At 34.7% G+C, this 13,246-nt stretch overlaps 1 protein-coding gene across 3 annotated transcripts; it reads right to left on the bottom strand.

The window, feature by feature from the left end:
* Positions 1–5,763: 5,763 nt before the first annotated feature.
* LOC132616468 (acetyl-CoA acetyltransferase 2) lies at positions 5,764–12,829 on the bottom strand. 3 transcript variants are annotated; one of them, XM_060330880.1, is made up of 15 exons: positions 12,694–12,829; positions 11,766–11,827; positions 10,706–10,804; positions 10,427–10,600; positions 10,207–10,312; positions 9,559–9,697; positions 9,047–9,124; positions 8,873–8,938; positions 8,383–8,468; positions 7,630–7,729; positions 7,370–7,480; positions 7,249–7,290; positions 6,908–6,994; positions 6,652–6,754; positions 5,764–5,947 (listed from the first exon to the last, which is right to left on the bottom strand). In XM_060330880.1, the coding sequence occupies exons 2-14, from the start codon at positions 11,800–11,802 to the stop codon at positions 6,665–6,667; spliced, it is 1,215 nt and encodes a 404-aa protein (XP_060186863.1). In that variant the 5' UTR covers positions 11,803–11,827; positions 12,694–12,829; the 3' UTR covers positions 5,764–5,947; positions 6,652–6,664. The 3 variants fall into 3 exon arrangements, with proteins under 3 accessions (XP_060186863.1, XP_060186861.1, XP_060186862.1); XM_060330878.1 differs by having other exon boundaries at positions 5,764–5,946; positions 6,649–6,754; positions 12,694–12,828; XM_060330879.1 differs by lacking the exon at positions 12,694–12,829 and adding an exon at positions 12,548–12,647 and having other exon boundaries at positions 5,764–5,946; positions 6,649–6,754; positions 11,766–11,830.
* Between the last annotated feature and the right edge of the window lie 417 nt (positions 12,830–13,246).

The raw sequence follows: 13,246 nt of genomic DNA, 5'->3' as shown, positions 1-13,246 counted from the left end.
TTCTAACTATGGTTTGAATAATTAATAAATATTTCATATATTTGCTTCCAAAATTTTAAGAATCCCACAATTATAGCTACAACTATTTTATTGGGATACAATGTTTTTAAAATACTTATTATTAGTAATAAATGTAATACTTATCTTCTTTTTTTTTTAATTTGAAGTGGGTCGGGCTGGGCCGGGCCGGTGCCCCGGTGGGCCATCACACGGGCTTATGGTGGGCCGGGCTGGTGGGCTGTCCACCTTTTCCGGCCCAGCCCCCTAATAAAACCCACCTAGCCCAGCCCCTTACATCTATTAGTGGGCTTGGGCCGGGCCGGGTTCGGGCTGGCCCGGCCCACTTGACACCCTTAATCTCAAGTAACTTTCCTATTCCTAGCTCAAGTTATTAGATGGGTTTAATGACCCAAATTCTTGTTAATTAATCTTTCCCAACCTAAATTTCCTCTTCCGAGCTCAATCAAAGTAAATGGGCGAGTCTTAGGGTTAGCTAATCCCTTAAGAAACATTAAAGAGCAAGATTAATTAAAACAACAAAGACCCACTTTAATAGCAATAAAAATCATTCAATACATAAGCATAACAAGAGATTTAATCCAACACTTGATAATGAATAATATCATAAACAAGATTCAAGTGAAAGAAGAAAATACTACACACTTAAATATTCAATACAAAACAAGGAATTGAAGAAAGGATTAAGAAATATCTCATTAAAGTGCTTCCAATCTTCTCCTCCAATGGTGTAGATGAAACCCTAGCTCTCCAAGCTTGTACGAAATGACCAAAGATAAGTTTTACAAACTCTAGCATTCTATTTATAGAAGTGCCAAAACGGGAACAAAATTTGGACAAAAATACCCTGCATGCACAACATGCTACTCGCATCTTATGTCGCAGGTGCAACATGCGAGTCGCATGTTGTGCCAAAACCGTAGCATGTTGTGCCAATTTCTCTGTCAGCACATGCTGCACAACATGCTGCTCGCATGTTCAACATACTGCAGCAAGTGCTACTAGCATGTGCTGCCAGAAAGTGCTTCTTGTTCTATTTTTGCTCCGTTTTGCTCTGTTATGCTCTCCGGGCATCTTATCCTACAAAACAACATAAATACACAAAAAGTAACAACAAAAGTGCTTGAAGAGTCACAAAAGCTTAAGGAATTAGCATTGAATATCCCGTAATTTCACGGGACATCAGTTTTCTACAAAGAGGTTATACTACTATGAACGTTAAAACGTGAAATTGTTGGAACGGATTTTTCTTTGAAATTGTTTTTCCTCCTTTTGCTTTTAAAAGAAATTAGAACGCTTTCTCTTGGCAAGAGAGAAAAAACGTTCATCTGGTGTTCTTAGAAAGAATACAAACACAAACCAATTAAAAGGGCATTTAGTTTATGGTTATTAGTGTTGTATTTCCTAGTGAAGTAGAATTGGTTTGGAGCAATTCTTCAATAAGGGCTCTGTGAATTTTCCGCTGCTGTTGACAGGTACACAATTCTTGTTCATGTTTCGAATTTCTAACATGGTATGTATAATAACTAAACAAACATTTCCTACAATCACTTTAAGTTTATTTTTTGTTCTCAAATTTCAACGACCAAAGAAAAATATAGAATGATTAATTTATGGCGACTAGGTTGGTTTGTCCATTTAAAGTGGATTTAGGGTGTGTTTGGTACGAAAGAAAATAATTTCTACAAAAATGTCTTCATGTAAAACATTTTTTTCTGAAAAATAAGTAATTGCTTACTTATTTTCTTGTACTTGATAAGTAAGCGAAAAAAATATTACATCAAGAGTATTTTAATGTAATTTTGGAAAACACTATGGAGTAGGGTGGGAAGCGGAGGGTCGAGGGTGGCGTGGGTGGGGTGCAAGGCGGAGTCAGGATTTAAAGTTTATGGATTTAGAATTTTAGTTTTTTAAAGTTATTATGTCCTAAATTATGTACAAATTCAATAGATTTTTTATATAAATACAAAATTTGGACTAAAGTTATTGGGTTCGATCAAACTTGTGACCGATGCTAGCTCCTTCCCCTAGCACATCAAAAGAATCAACATATCTGCAAATGACAAATCACCAACTTAGGTCTTTTTATTTATACGACCAGCAATTTAGAATTTCAAAGTAATAATTAGAATCAAGAAGGAAAGCAGTAGACAGAATTATTAGCAAAAAAATTGAAAGATGTTGAACAAAGTTGGGGTTCGGGGCGTTACTACCATGTTCACTATCGAGCTGAGCCTAAAGAAGGAAAAAACGAATTAAAACGAGGAGTTCATTTTTCATACATAGTTAAGAAGCAGAGGCGTCTCAAAGGGCATGGGGTAATAAAGCCTTCGCCTTACACCCCTAAAAGTATTGGGGGCCCAAATATTTTTAATTTTATTTTCAATTAGACAATACCGAATTAGCAAAAAGAAATATGTACAAAATCTTTACATATATATATAAATGATTGTCTACTTTTTAACAGTAGAAATAATTTAAAATTTTGAATTAAACTACTCTTTTTTTCATACTAATAAATATACTTTTTTACAACAAATCCAAAAATAGTGTATTGCAAATACGTGGCTAACATCTTATTACCTTGAATTATCCACTACCAATATAAATAATAATATTACTATAAAATGTTTGCTGTGAACTTAAAATTTTATGTCTTGTAAGAATATATTACACCATAAACAAGAAGTTCGAAGAAAAAGAAAAAGAGGCAACACTATCTTGTTGCATATTGGCGTGTTTAAGACCTCTTATTAAAGTTTGACTTTAGTCCCCTAATTATATTGAATTGCTCTTGCTATGAAGTCGAGTAATTTTTTATTTCTACTATAATTTCATAACAAATTTCTAAGTCCTCCTAAATTCGGATCGACTCCTTTTTTTTTTGGATAAAACTATGTGCATGGCCTCCTCATTGTCACACTGATCTCTCTCGTTTTGAGAAACTGAAACAAAATATGAGAACATGTAAAATCTAATAACATGTATAATAAAAAATAGGAACTCTCCAAGCGTGCTCAATGCCTAAAAGTGTCATAGTGTACGATAACAGTACATTTAAAGACTCAACATATCAATAACAACTCATTATAGTGACAAAGTAGCTCTCCCATTATTTCAATTTGAGTTTTTTTCTAAATGAGAAAGGAAAGAATAAATACATGTGAGTAAATCAGATAAAAAGTTGGCATTTTTGAAAATTAAAAGAAATAACCTAACTCTTTGTAATAAGGCTTTATTGATGTTCTTCCTTTATATTTTCAAATTTCTTCCACTTCCCATCAAATGAAGAGAACCTTTGATATATGTAATTATTTAGGCGAGCTCTATTTTCTTCAAGTGAAGTGAGGGATCATGCTTCATTAAAATGATGAATTTCACTATATTGACGAATAGTTTTTCAATATCCTTTCTGATTTCCTTTAATTGTTGAAAAGAATGACGCCGATTGGCTTGATAACATTCTCTTTTTGAATTGTCGTGTATAAAACTAGAAAATTTTAAATAAAGTAGAAGTGTTAATTCGAAAATAAAGTGGACTAAATCATCAAGATTTGTAAGGCAGAAAAGAAACATTTTAAAAGATTAAAGAATACAACTTTCGATCGATAGGTAAAGTGGACTAGTCTCATCAAGATTTAAAATCTATATACCTCAAGTAATTCCAACCTCAAAACAAGAATAATGGAGAGAAAAAAATAGTATTATTCTATCATTATAAAAAATCAACAGCCAATTCACACTTGGTTAACATAATTAAAAGTTAAAGAAGTCGTAAATATTTAAGACTTTGCCAAACATTGAATTTTATGTTCAAGAGAAAATCAAACACATTGTTGATACACTAATCGGAGAATTGCTTATTCAATATCACTCTTCAATGCCTTTGGGTGTACCAAAAACATCTCTACCTTCCAATGTAGGGGTAAGTCTGCGTACACTCTACTCTCCAAAATCCTGAGCCCAGCATCAAAATGGCACTTTTTTGAAGCTTAAAGACAAAAATGGCATGTCCGTTTTTTTATATCATAATGGGTTTTTCGTTCACTATCCAACTAAATGTTAGAAAAAAATTAACTTTCCGTCAGTTAAAAAAAAAATTAAATTGCATTTCGCTACAGGTCTAGAGAAATGCCAATTAATTTATTTTTTTCGCATTTTGCCAGAATCCTAGCGAAAAACAATTTTTTTTTTTTTTTTTTGTGTTTTTCGCTGGGCATGTAGCGAAATTGAACTGATTTTTTTTTTGGCACTTCGCTGAGTGTGTGTTTTTTTTTTTTTGTTTTGTACATTCGTTTATATTATGACTCTCGTGACTTAAAAGAAAATAAACTTGCGAATTTAAATTTCAGACGAGCATTGATTTGTCACATCAAAATAATTTCTTTTGTAGTTCGTGACCCAATTTGCGAAATATTTTACTTTTCTCCATTAATAAATATTGTCCTATCTTTACCTGTGTTATATCCTTCATCTTTCAATTTTCTTTTATCCATTTCATATCTATATCGTTTTTCTCTTATCTGCTTCATATCCTTCAACTTTCATTTTTTCTCTCATCTATTTCATAAAAGATGACGGAAACTCATGTTAAAGTGCATTTATTTTGGGGTGATGAAGTTGTGTATGAAGCAGGTTCGGTTAGATACAGCCGAGACCCTGAAATAGGGCAAAGGTTTCCAATTTTCCTAAAATACGATCGCCTGCAACGCGTCTTAGGAGTAAAATGTTCGTAAATGATCCTGAACTTTCAGTGATTATCACCGGACAATGTCCAAGTTCATTTACAGCTGATGGTTTACCAATTTATGGTGAAATGCTGATTACGGACAATGAATCTCTATAGTTATTTCTTCGTAGTCCTGAGATTTTTAAAAATCACATATGCATAGCGGCGCTTGACATGTATTCTACTGTTGAACACTCCACCCAGGTTGAAATACCTACCGACAATGAGTTCGATTTCGGAGGTACTACCTATCTCCCAAGTTTTAATATTGATTTTCCAAGGGGTGTAGTTCAACAACAAACAATGGTAGGATTTAGTGGTCAGTCAAATGATACAACTAATTATGGTACACAGTATGATGGTGTAACTTTAACGCACTATCATAACTTTGATTGGAGTGGGCAGAATCGTGAGACGGGGGGACCGAGTAATGCTACTACGCAATTGCATAATTTGAATTGTAATGTACGACACCCTTCACATTCAGGTCCAAGTGAATTGGACACTGATAGATAAATATAATCATATTTTGTTCTCTTTATTCATGGATCTTATAATTGTGTTTGACTTGTAAATTCTATAAATTTTCCTTGTTTATAGACATAACGATTTTGAATATAACCCCACATTGACTCAGCTCACACAAATTGTGAGCAGTAACGATTTAGCTAATGATATAATAAAGTATCTCCTTGTTCGCCTCAACATTATAAGAAGTTTAAAAACTCTTCTTTCCACCTAGTGGTAGTGGGTTCAGTTGAACAAAGGAACATAGCATGATCGCAAGGCATAAGATGACATACTGTTAAATTTTAGGTTATTTAGCTAATCAACTTCACTTATCCATCCCACTTTAATAGCTCATATGCTTGCAGCGATATTGTGGTTGACAGAACCAGTGATCTCAAAGTTACTATCTCAATCTTCTTATTCCCTTTGGACATATGAAAATAGTGAAGTGCTCGAAGGAATTCAATGGAAATGTTGAGATCGGGGCAGGGGAAATCTGTCACTACTTCGCGAAGAATCTGACCAGCTTTCATTTATTTTTTAGAATACAACTTAAAAGACCATTACAAAGGAAAGGAGAAAAAGAAAACCAAGGAGCAGAAGTTGCACAGTCATCTCTGGCTGAAGACGCCCTCTCAGATCTAATTCGTTGCAAGTACCGTGTATCATAAATAGCCCAAAACACTAACCTGCAAAAGGCCAGCAATACACACTAAGGTAACTGGAAATGATCTCGATGCAAGTGAGAACTTAAAATTAAGAGCTTTCAACTGCAGTATCCCTTTGCAAAAAGTCAAGGGAGGGGGGCGAGAGGAACGGAGAAAGGGATGGCAATTCAATCCAATCACTATGCCCAATCAGCACTCTTCTGGCGATTTAAGTGTTGAGTCAATGACATGTAATTGTTTTTCAATGTTTAACATGCAACTTAATGAGTCATTTCATGTGAAGAACAAAAGAGACAATAACTAATTTAATAGCAAATGGACTAGCTTGATTTTCGAGTACTCTTATTTGTACAAGCAGCTTTGGACGCAAAAACGTTTCTTCATTTGGCTTGTCATATATTATGTCAACTAAAGAAATGTAAAGTAACACACTTGAGCAGTTCACTGCTGGTGCGGAAATACTAATTGATGAATAGAATATGAGCTTTTAAAACCCTCGGAAGAAGAACAAATGAGATTTAAATGGAATATATCACCTTTTATGGTCATCCCATTGAACATCCTTTATATAGTATATTCCAGTTCTAATTTACCATTGTTGTCCAGTTATTTATATACCAAGAGCACCTTTGAAATCCATGGAAGCAAATGCAAGGACAGATATATGTAATATCACATTGGTAAGACTTAATTCTCAAATGAGTTTCCGATCTTCAAACTTACCAAAAACAAAAAAGGATTACACAAGCTCTAGGACAAGGGCTGAGGCACCTCCTCCTCCATTGCAAACACCAGCAGCTCCATATTTGCCATTTTTCTGTCTCAACACCTGCAAACATTGCATTGGGAAATAGATGTGAAACAAACACATAAAAGGACGATAGATTCTCAATATTCATGAACAGAAAACAAGATCACATTAACACTCTAAGAAAAACAATAACCCCAAAATATGGATATGTATAGCAGTAGTAACACATACCCCGATAAGTGTAACCAATATACGAGCTCCACTGCATCCAAGAGGGTGCCCCAAAGATACAGCTCCACCGTGTACATTAACTTTTTCCTGATTGAATAAACCAAAAGGTTACTGCACTGTCAGGATCATTCCGTGCTTGTTCTACACTAAATGAACTACTGTAGACCAAATAAGTTATAACTTTATGTATCTTATCCTTGTTCCATTTTCATATAAAATCATATAATCAAAAATAATTCGCTTAAGATAATAGATCCCGACTGAGAGTGTTAGATTTGAAGAGATTAACAAATTTTGAACCTCAAGATTAATACAACATATAGGAGAGATAGTGAACTTACTGGATTAAGACCAAGAAGCTTTTGATTTGCAAGGGATACCACCTGCAAGCAGGGTCTGTTAAGGAAAGCACTCACATAAATAAAGAAGCGCAGTCTAAAAGAACTAGGTAAGAGTGCATACAGCAAAGGCTTCATTAATTTCATAGTAATCAATTTGAGAAGCCTCTAAGCTAGCACTTTTGATAGCTTTGGGAATTGCTAGAGCAGGTGTAGTTGTGAATAATTCAGGTTCCTGCAAGATTTAATTTTAGAATTTGAACATCAAGAGTGTAAGTTGATCCACCAGTAACGAAACAAAAAAAGCTTATTATCCATTAGTTCTCCAGAATCTTTCATTTGGAGTGCCTAAAGTGTTTTCTCAAATTCGTAGATATGAATTACCTGAGCAGCATCTGCGTAGCCTGAGATCTTTGCAATAACATTTAGTCCAAGTTTTATAGCCTTCTCTCCACTTACTAAGACCAGTGCAGCAGCACCATCACTGAAAAATGAAAAATTTCTCGTCAATAAATTAAAAGAAAAACCAAGTGTCTTTTGAAGTTATCATATTTCTGATTTCCTGTTTTAAATTTTTCAGCTGGGAAAAATGGAAGGAGCAACTTCTATAGCCAGTTCTTGTCATGTTTCACTGAATTATTCACATTTCAACAGCTACAACATATCCAGTTGAATCCCACAAAGTGGGGTCTGGGGAAGGTAGAGTGTACGCAGACCTTACCTCTACCTCGGGAGGTAGAGAGGTTGTTTCCGGTAGACCCTCGGCATAAGGACAAGCAGAATTATTTACATTTCAGGTGAAATTTTTTCTTAAGTCAGTGTAATAAATGACCTAACTAACTTGGCTCCCGCTATAGATGCAAAGTGTAAAGAAATCACTTTTAAAAATGAACCAGAAATGTAAAGGTATCATTGTTACTGTCAGATATCATTGTTACTGTAGTCAGCGAAAAAATTTGAGCTATTTTTTGAGAGGCGGTACCTCCAGAGAGAGGAGTTAGTGCAAGTAAATTTCATAGTAGTAAACCAAGATTAAAGAAGTAGGCGATGCATTTATTTGTTATGTTAACAAAATGTTCTTGTTAAACATGTGAGAACAACGAAAGGAGAACATGGTAGAAAATTAAGTCCACGAACCTTATGCTAGAAGCGTTACCAGCAGTAACAGTACCATCTTTGTCCTTGAAACTTGGTCGGAGTTTTCTCAATTTTGCAGCATCAAACTGGCAAGATAAACAAAGAAATTGTGAGTTTCTAAGGCAGGAGATGATAGGCTCTATAAATGCACGTGCCTATATCGAGTAACATCTTTTAAGTGCCAAAAAAAGTAAATTCATATTTCTGATCCTTTTAGTACTTGAAGGCACAAATATGGAGTTCTATATAACTAGTTAGAACTTAGAATATTCTCTTCATCCCCTTCAATAAGAAAATATAATGATTTAAAAGTTGCATTTAACTTCATTTTCTAGCTATTCTACTTCGCTTCCCATATGAGGAATATATCTGAGAGTGGTTAAATTAAGTCTCCAAGAGCACTTCAAGAGAAGATGTAGAGGGGAGCTAAGTCATAGATGGTAATGTTAGTTTTGCTTTGACTAATTAAAAATCATCTTAACGTACTCACCTTTCCTAGACCGTCATCCTTATCAACAATAATGGATGGTTTTCCTCTTCCTCCAGGCACCTCAACCTGCACATTGTCAGAATTCATTAGAGCAGCCAAATAAACAAACTGCGAAGAACATGCATTCTTTGAGTATGCAGCAATATCTAGAGACCAAGTGCTAATCATGTGTACCGGTACAATCTCCCATGTGAAAGCACCAGCTTCCTGAGCAGCAATTCCACGTTCAAAACTTTGAACTGCATAGTCATCCTGCATATACCAGAAAGACATAAGTGCTTGACTCCTTCAGAAAATAAAAGACTTCAGCAAATTTTCATAGCATATAGCTGAAAACAAAGAGAAAACAGAATGGTGATTCACTTGGTTTCAGATATGAGTGTGGTAAACAAGTAGAGCAGAGAATAGAAAATAAAAAAGGTTCAACTTCACATAGAAATAGTGACACAACATTAGAAAAGAGGGGACGGCATGTATCCCAATCTTTAATTGTTTCTCATGGAAGCTTCCTCAAATGGTGGTATCCATTATTAAACATCAAATCAACCAAAAAGAAAGACAACGGGGAATTGGTGTGTAAGTCTAAATTAGATAAATCAAGAGTAGACAAAGCTTTGGTATGTGGAATTAAAGTCAGAGCCAAACTTGCAAATTGCATAGAAACATAGACCTATATAAAGACAAACCTGCTCCTCTCTTGTGACTTTATGATTTTCAGCACATATTTCTGCACAAACTCCCATACCACAATCCTTGTAAACATCAGTCAACCCATCTTTAAGCATTCCGTCAACAAGACTATCATGTCCAAGACGAGATCCCTTCCTGTGATTATGGTATTGATCAATGAAGGGTATTGATAACATAGAATTGAAGACCAAAATAGAAGTGACCAGCGCAACAAGTCTACCGTATTCCGAACAATACATAAACCTTATAAAACTCAGTGGAGAGAGATCTAAAAAGTTATGGCTGACGAGGAACAGATCATAAACTTGTTTAGGTGGAAGCATGAAAAATAAGAAGTGAGGAAAGATGGTTAACAGCAATATGAGCTGACTTTGTGATTGTTGATTAAACTTGTTAGATTTTGGAACAACACGTGTACACTGTTGAAGCACAGAAAGGGTAGGTCCGAAGTTGTACACACTTTTTTTTTTTTTTTTTTTTTGAGAATGGTAAGAAGTTGTACACATTATAAAATGTGCCTAGGGAATGTCGCAAAATATATTACTATCTTATATCACTATGCTTCTTTGTTAAGGGAGACTAGGGGCTTCATAGTTCAAACAAATTGTACTAAAGCAGTGGTTCTACTTTTGAAGAATGCAAACCTTGCTTCTGCAATGTATTTGGGAACATTGGACATGCTTTCCATTCCACCAGCCACAACAACTTCGTTAATGCCCAACTGGATACTTTGAGCTGCAAGCATAGTTGCTGCAAAGCCATATAAATTACATCTCGTCAAAACTAAAACCTCTTTCACTCTCATAATAGTTATAAAAGGGTGGAGAAGTCTCTAGGAAATGAATACAACAAGAAGGTGCATACCTTTCAACCCAGATGCACAAACTTTGTTCACAGTCGTGCAAATTACAGTATTGGGTATTCCTGCACCCAATGCAGCTTGTCTAGCTGGAGCCTGCCCCAGATTTGCACTGAGGACATTTCCAAAGAAGACTTCTTCTACTAGTGATGGATCAACGTTTGCTTTCTTAAGAGCACCTGAAGTTCAACCAATAGAGAGATCAGTTGAAAGTCAAAGAAAGTATAGTTGCAAGCCAATCGAGGTATAATGAAAACACTATGTGACAATAGCTAGAGTCCTACCCTCAATGGCTGTTGATCCAAGTTTAGTTGCCGGCAGCGACGAAAGAGAACCAAGAAAGCTCCCCATCGGAGTACGGGCGACACCAACAACACAAACATCTGTTCACATTAAAGAACAAATAATGAGCAATTATCAGAAAGCACAGTTTGGAAAAGTTTTTCATGACATAGCAAACCAGTAAAGCCAAATTCCACTATCCTCTGCATCAATTTATCTGATAAAAGAACATCAAAAGGATGACATCGAACTTAATGAAAATACTGTTCTTTGACAATGCATACAATATCAATCAATCATCTAAGCCTCAATAGGCTGTCTGAGACCTCTGTAATGGGATTGAGAATTCCAGTAGAAAATTTATGACCTTGATAAGGAGAAAGATCACTGCCAGTTTTGGACTCCATTTTACATAAAACTACAGTAATAAGATAATTCTACAGTAAAGGTTTCAACTACAGACTATAAAAAAAGGTTTTGTTTTAAGTAACTGAAATTACAAGTTAACATTGCAATGTGCATTTGAAGCTTTTGCATTTCATGAACAAATATCCAACTGACCATACAAAATCAAGATTTTCCAAATCAAATCCACATGTAGGAGAAAAAACTAAAGTCTGATTCATCGATGTCTCATGGTAAGACTGACTTACGGCAGTGCTCACAGTAATGTTGAGAATAACGAGACAGATTAAAAATATCTCTTTTCTTTAAAGAAAGAAGTCAATATCCTCCAAATAGAAAGCAATTGGTTATTTCCCAATGGCTGTCTACAGAAAGCTAATTTTCATTGATTATTTTTTTGTCTGATTGAAAATTTTAATGAAGAAACCAAACACAAAAATGGACAAAATGCTTAAGCATAAAAGATTTGTTCTTTGCATGCGAATTGCTTAAGGACCAAATAACAGCCCTGCTCCTAATAAATTGTCACCGTGAAAATCATTTTGCAGAGATCATAGTGCTGGCTCATAGTGGAGTCAAAGCATCAACAAATCGATTTGCTCTCTTTACATTAAAAAAAGAGTCTAGATTCGACGCTAAGAGAGCAAACGTTGTTACCTCTAGGCTTGATTGTATCTGCTGCTGCTGGAGCCATCGTGAATATGTACGAAAAAGGATGTCTGTTTCATTCAAAAACCAATCAGGGGTCTCTTTCTATCAACAAAAGAAATCACAATACCACCAACACACAAAAAATTGTATGACCCAAATATCGCCAAAATTTCAGATTATTACATCAAATCACAGCATAAACATGAGCTATATCTAAAATTATCCTCAACTACAACACATCTACTATACTATCCTTCCCATAGATATTTTCGTAGATTAATGAGTACCATCAAGTCATTTCAATGAGGAAAAAAAAAAAGGATAAATTCAGGTGCGGATGCAGCATGCTGGCACTGTGATGATCCCAATACTTTCGACGCGGAGTATAAATTTATGTCTAAAACCTCACAAAATTGCAACAAATAATAGGTTTGAACCCACAATTTTATTTTATTTTTATTTTTAAAAAAGAGATGTGATCTGTGCTAAGAACCTTAAAGATTGAACCCATAAAGTTTAAATCCTGGACCGGCCGATAATAATGTTTGGCCTAAGCTCAAGTAGCTAGTGAACAAAGAGCAAAGAAAGAAATTATAAAAAATTTCTTAAAACAATTCTTTTTTTTTTGTTTTTCTTTTATTACCTTGATACTAAATGAAACTGAGAAATAGAGCTCATCAAACAAATGACCAAGAAAATAAGAAGAAACAGAAATAGTGACAATAATCGATCTACAAAAATGCTCAAATGATTCACTAAATACTGTAAATCCATAAACGTTTCATCTGATTCGATTGCAGATCTAAACTAGAAAAAGAAAATTCAAAATTCTAGCATGTACTTGCATGGAATTAATATAAATTTGGAAAAAAACATGAGATGGAAAGAGTAATTGTAGAGTGTGATTATTAATGATTATAAAGTGAAATGGTACCTTTTAAAGTTGAAGGGAGAATTAGATGGAGCAGAGCACGAAGAAAGAAAGTGAGTGAAAGTGGAATAATGTGCAAATTAAAGGGAAGAGGACTATATATAGATGGTCTGGTGACCGCTGTGTTTTGTCCCTTAACCGGCTTTATTGACCAACGTCATCTATTTCATTTTTCGGTTTTAAGGAAGTAATAAATGATATAGATTAATTATAAGACTCTCGGTACTCCCTCAGCATTAAAAAGAGTGTCCACTTGATTAATTATAAGACTCTCGTACTCCCTCAACATTAAAAAAAGTGTCCATTTGATCATTTGTGCCTTTAAAAAATATTAATTTTTAAGTAAAAATAGGTAATTTGATTAAAGTATGATTAATTGAATAGATATTAAGATTTGGTCACTAAACAGTTAATAAGGACAAAAGAAATTCGGGTCGAGTTGGGTTATTTTAGTGGGTAAAAAATTATTTGAGGGGAGAATAATTTTGAAGGGCTGGGATGATGCCACGTGGCAGCTGTTAGACATAAGGGTATAATTGATCCCATAGTATAACGG

The sequence above is a fragment of the Lycium barbarum genome, chromosome 11 (assembly GCF_019175385.1).
Source record: "Lycium barbarum isolate Lr01 chromosome 11, ASM1917538v2, whole genome shotgun sequence".
Taxonomy (NCBI): Eukaryota; Viridiplantae; Streptophyta; class Magnoliopsida; order Solanales; family Solanaceae; genus Lycium; species Lycium barbarum.
The sequence above is the reverse complement of the archived record's forward strand: the minus strand, read 5'-3'. Positions and strand labels throughout refer to the sequence as shown.

Excerpts from the sequence above, each read along its gene's own strand:
- LOC132616468 (XM_060330880.1), bottom strand. The coding sequence starts at position 11,802 with ATGGCTCCAGCAGCAGCAGATACAATCAAGCCTAGAG. Across the intron at positions 9,125-9,558 it reads AAGTCACAAGAGAGGAGCAG|GATGACTATGCAGTTCAAAG; the intron begins GTTTGTCTTTAT and ends TGGTATATGCAG. Across the intron at positions 8,939-9,046 it reads TCACATGGGAGATTGTACCG|GTTGAGGTGCCTGGAGGAAG; the intron begins GTACACATGATT and ends GACAATGTGCAG.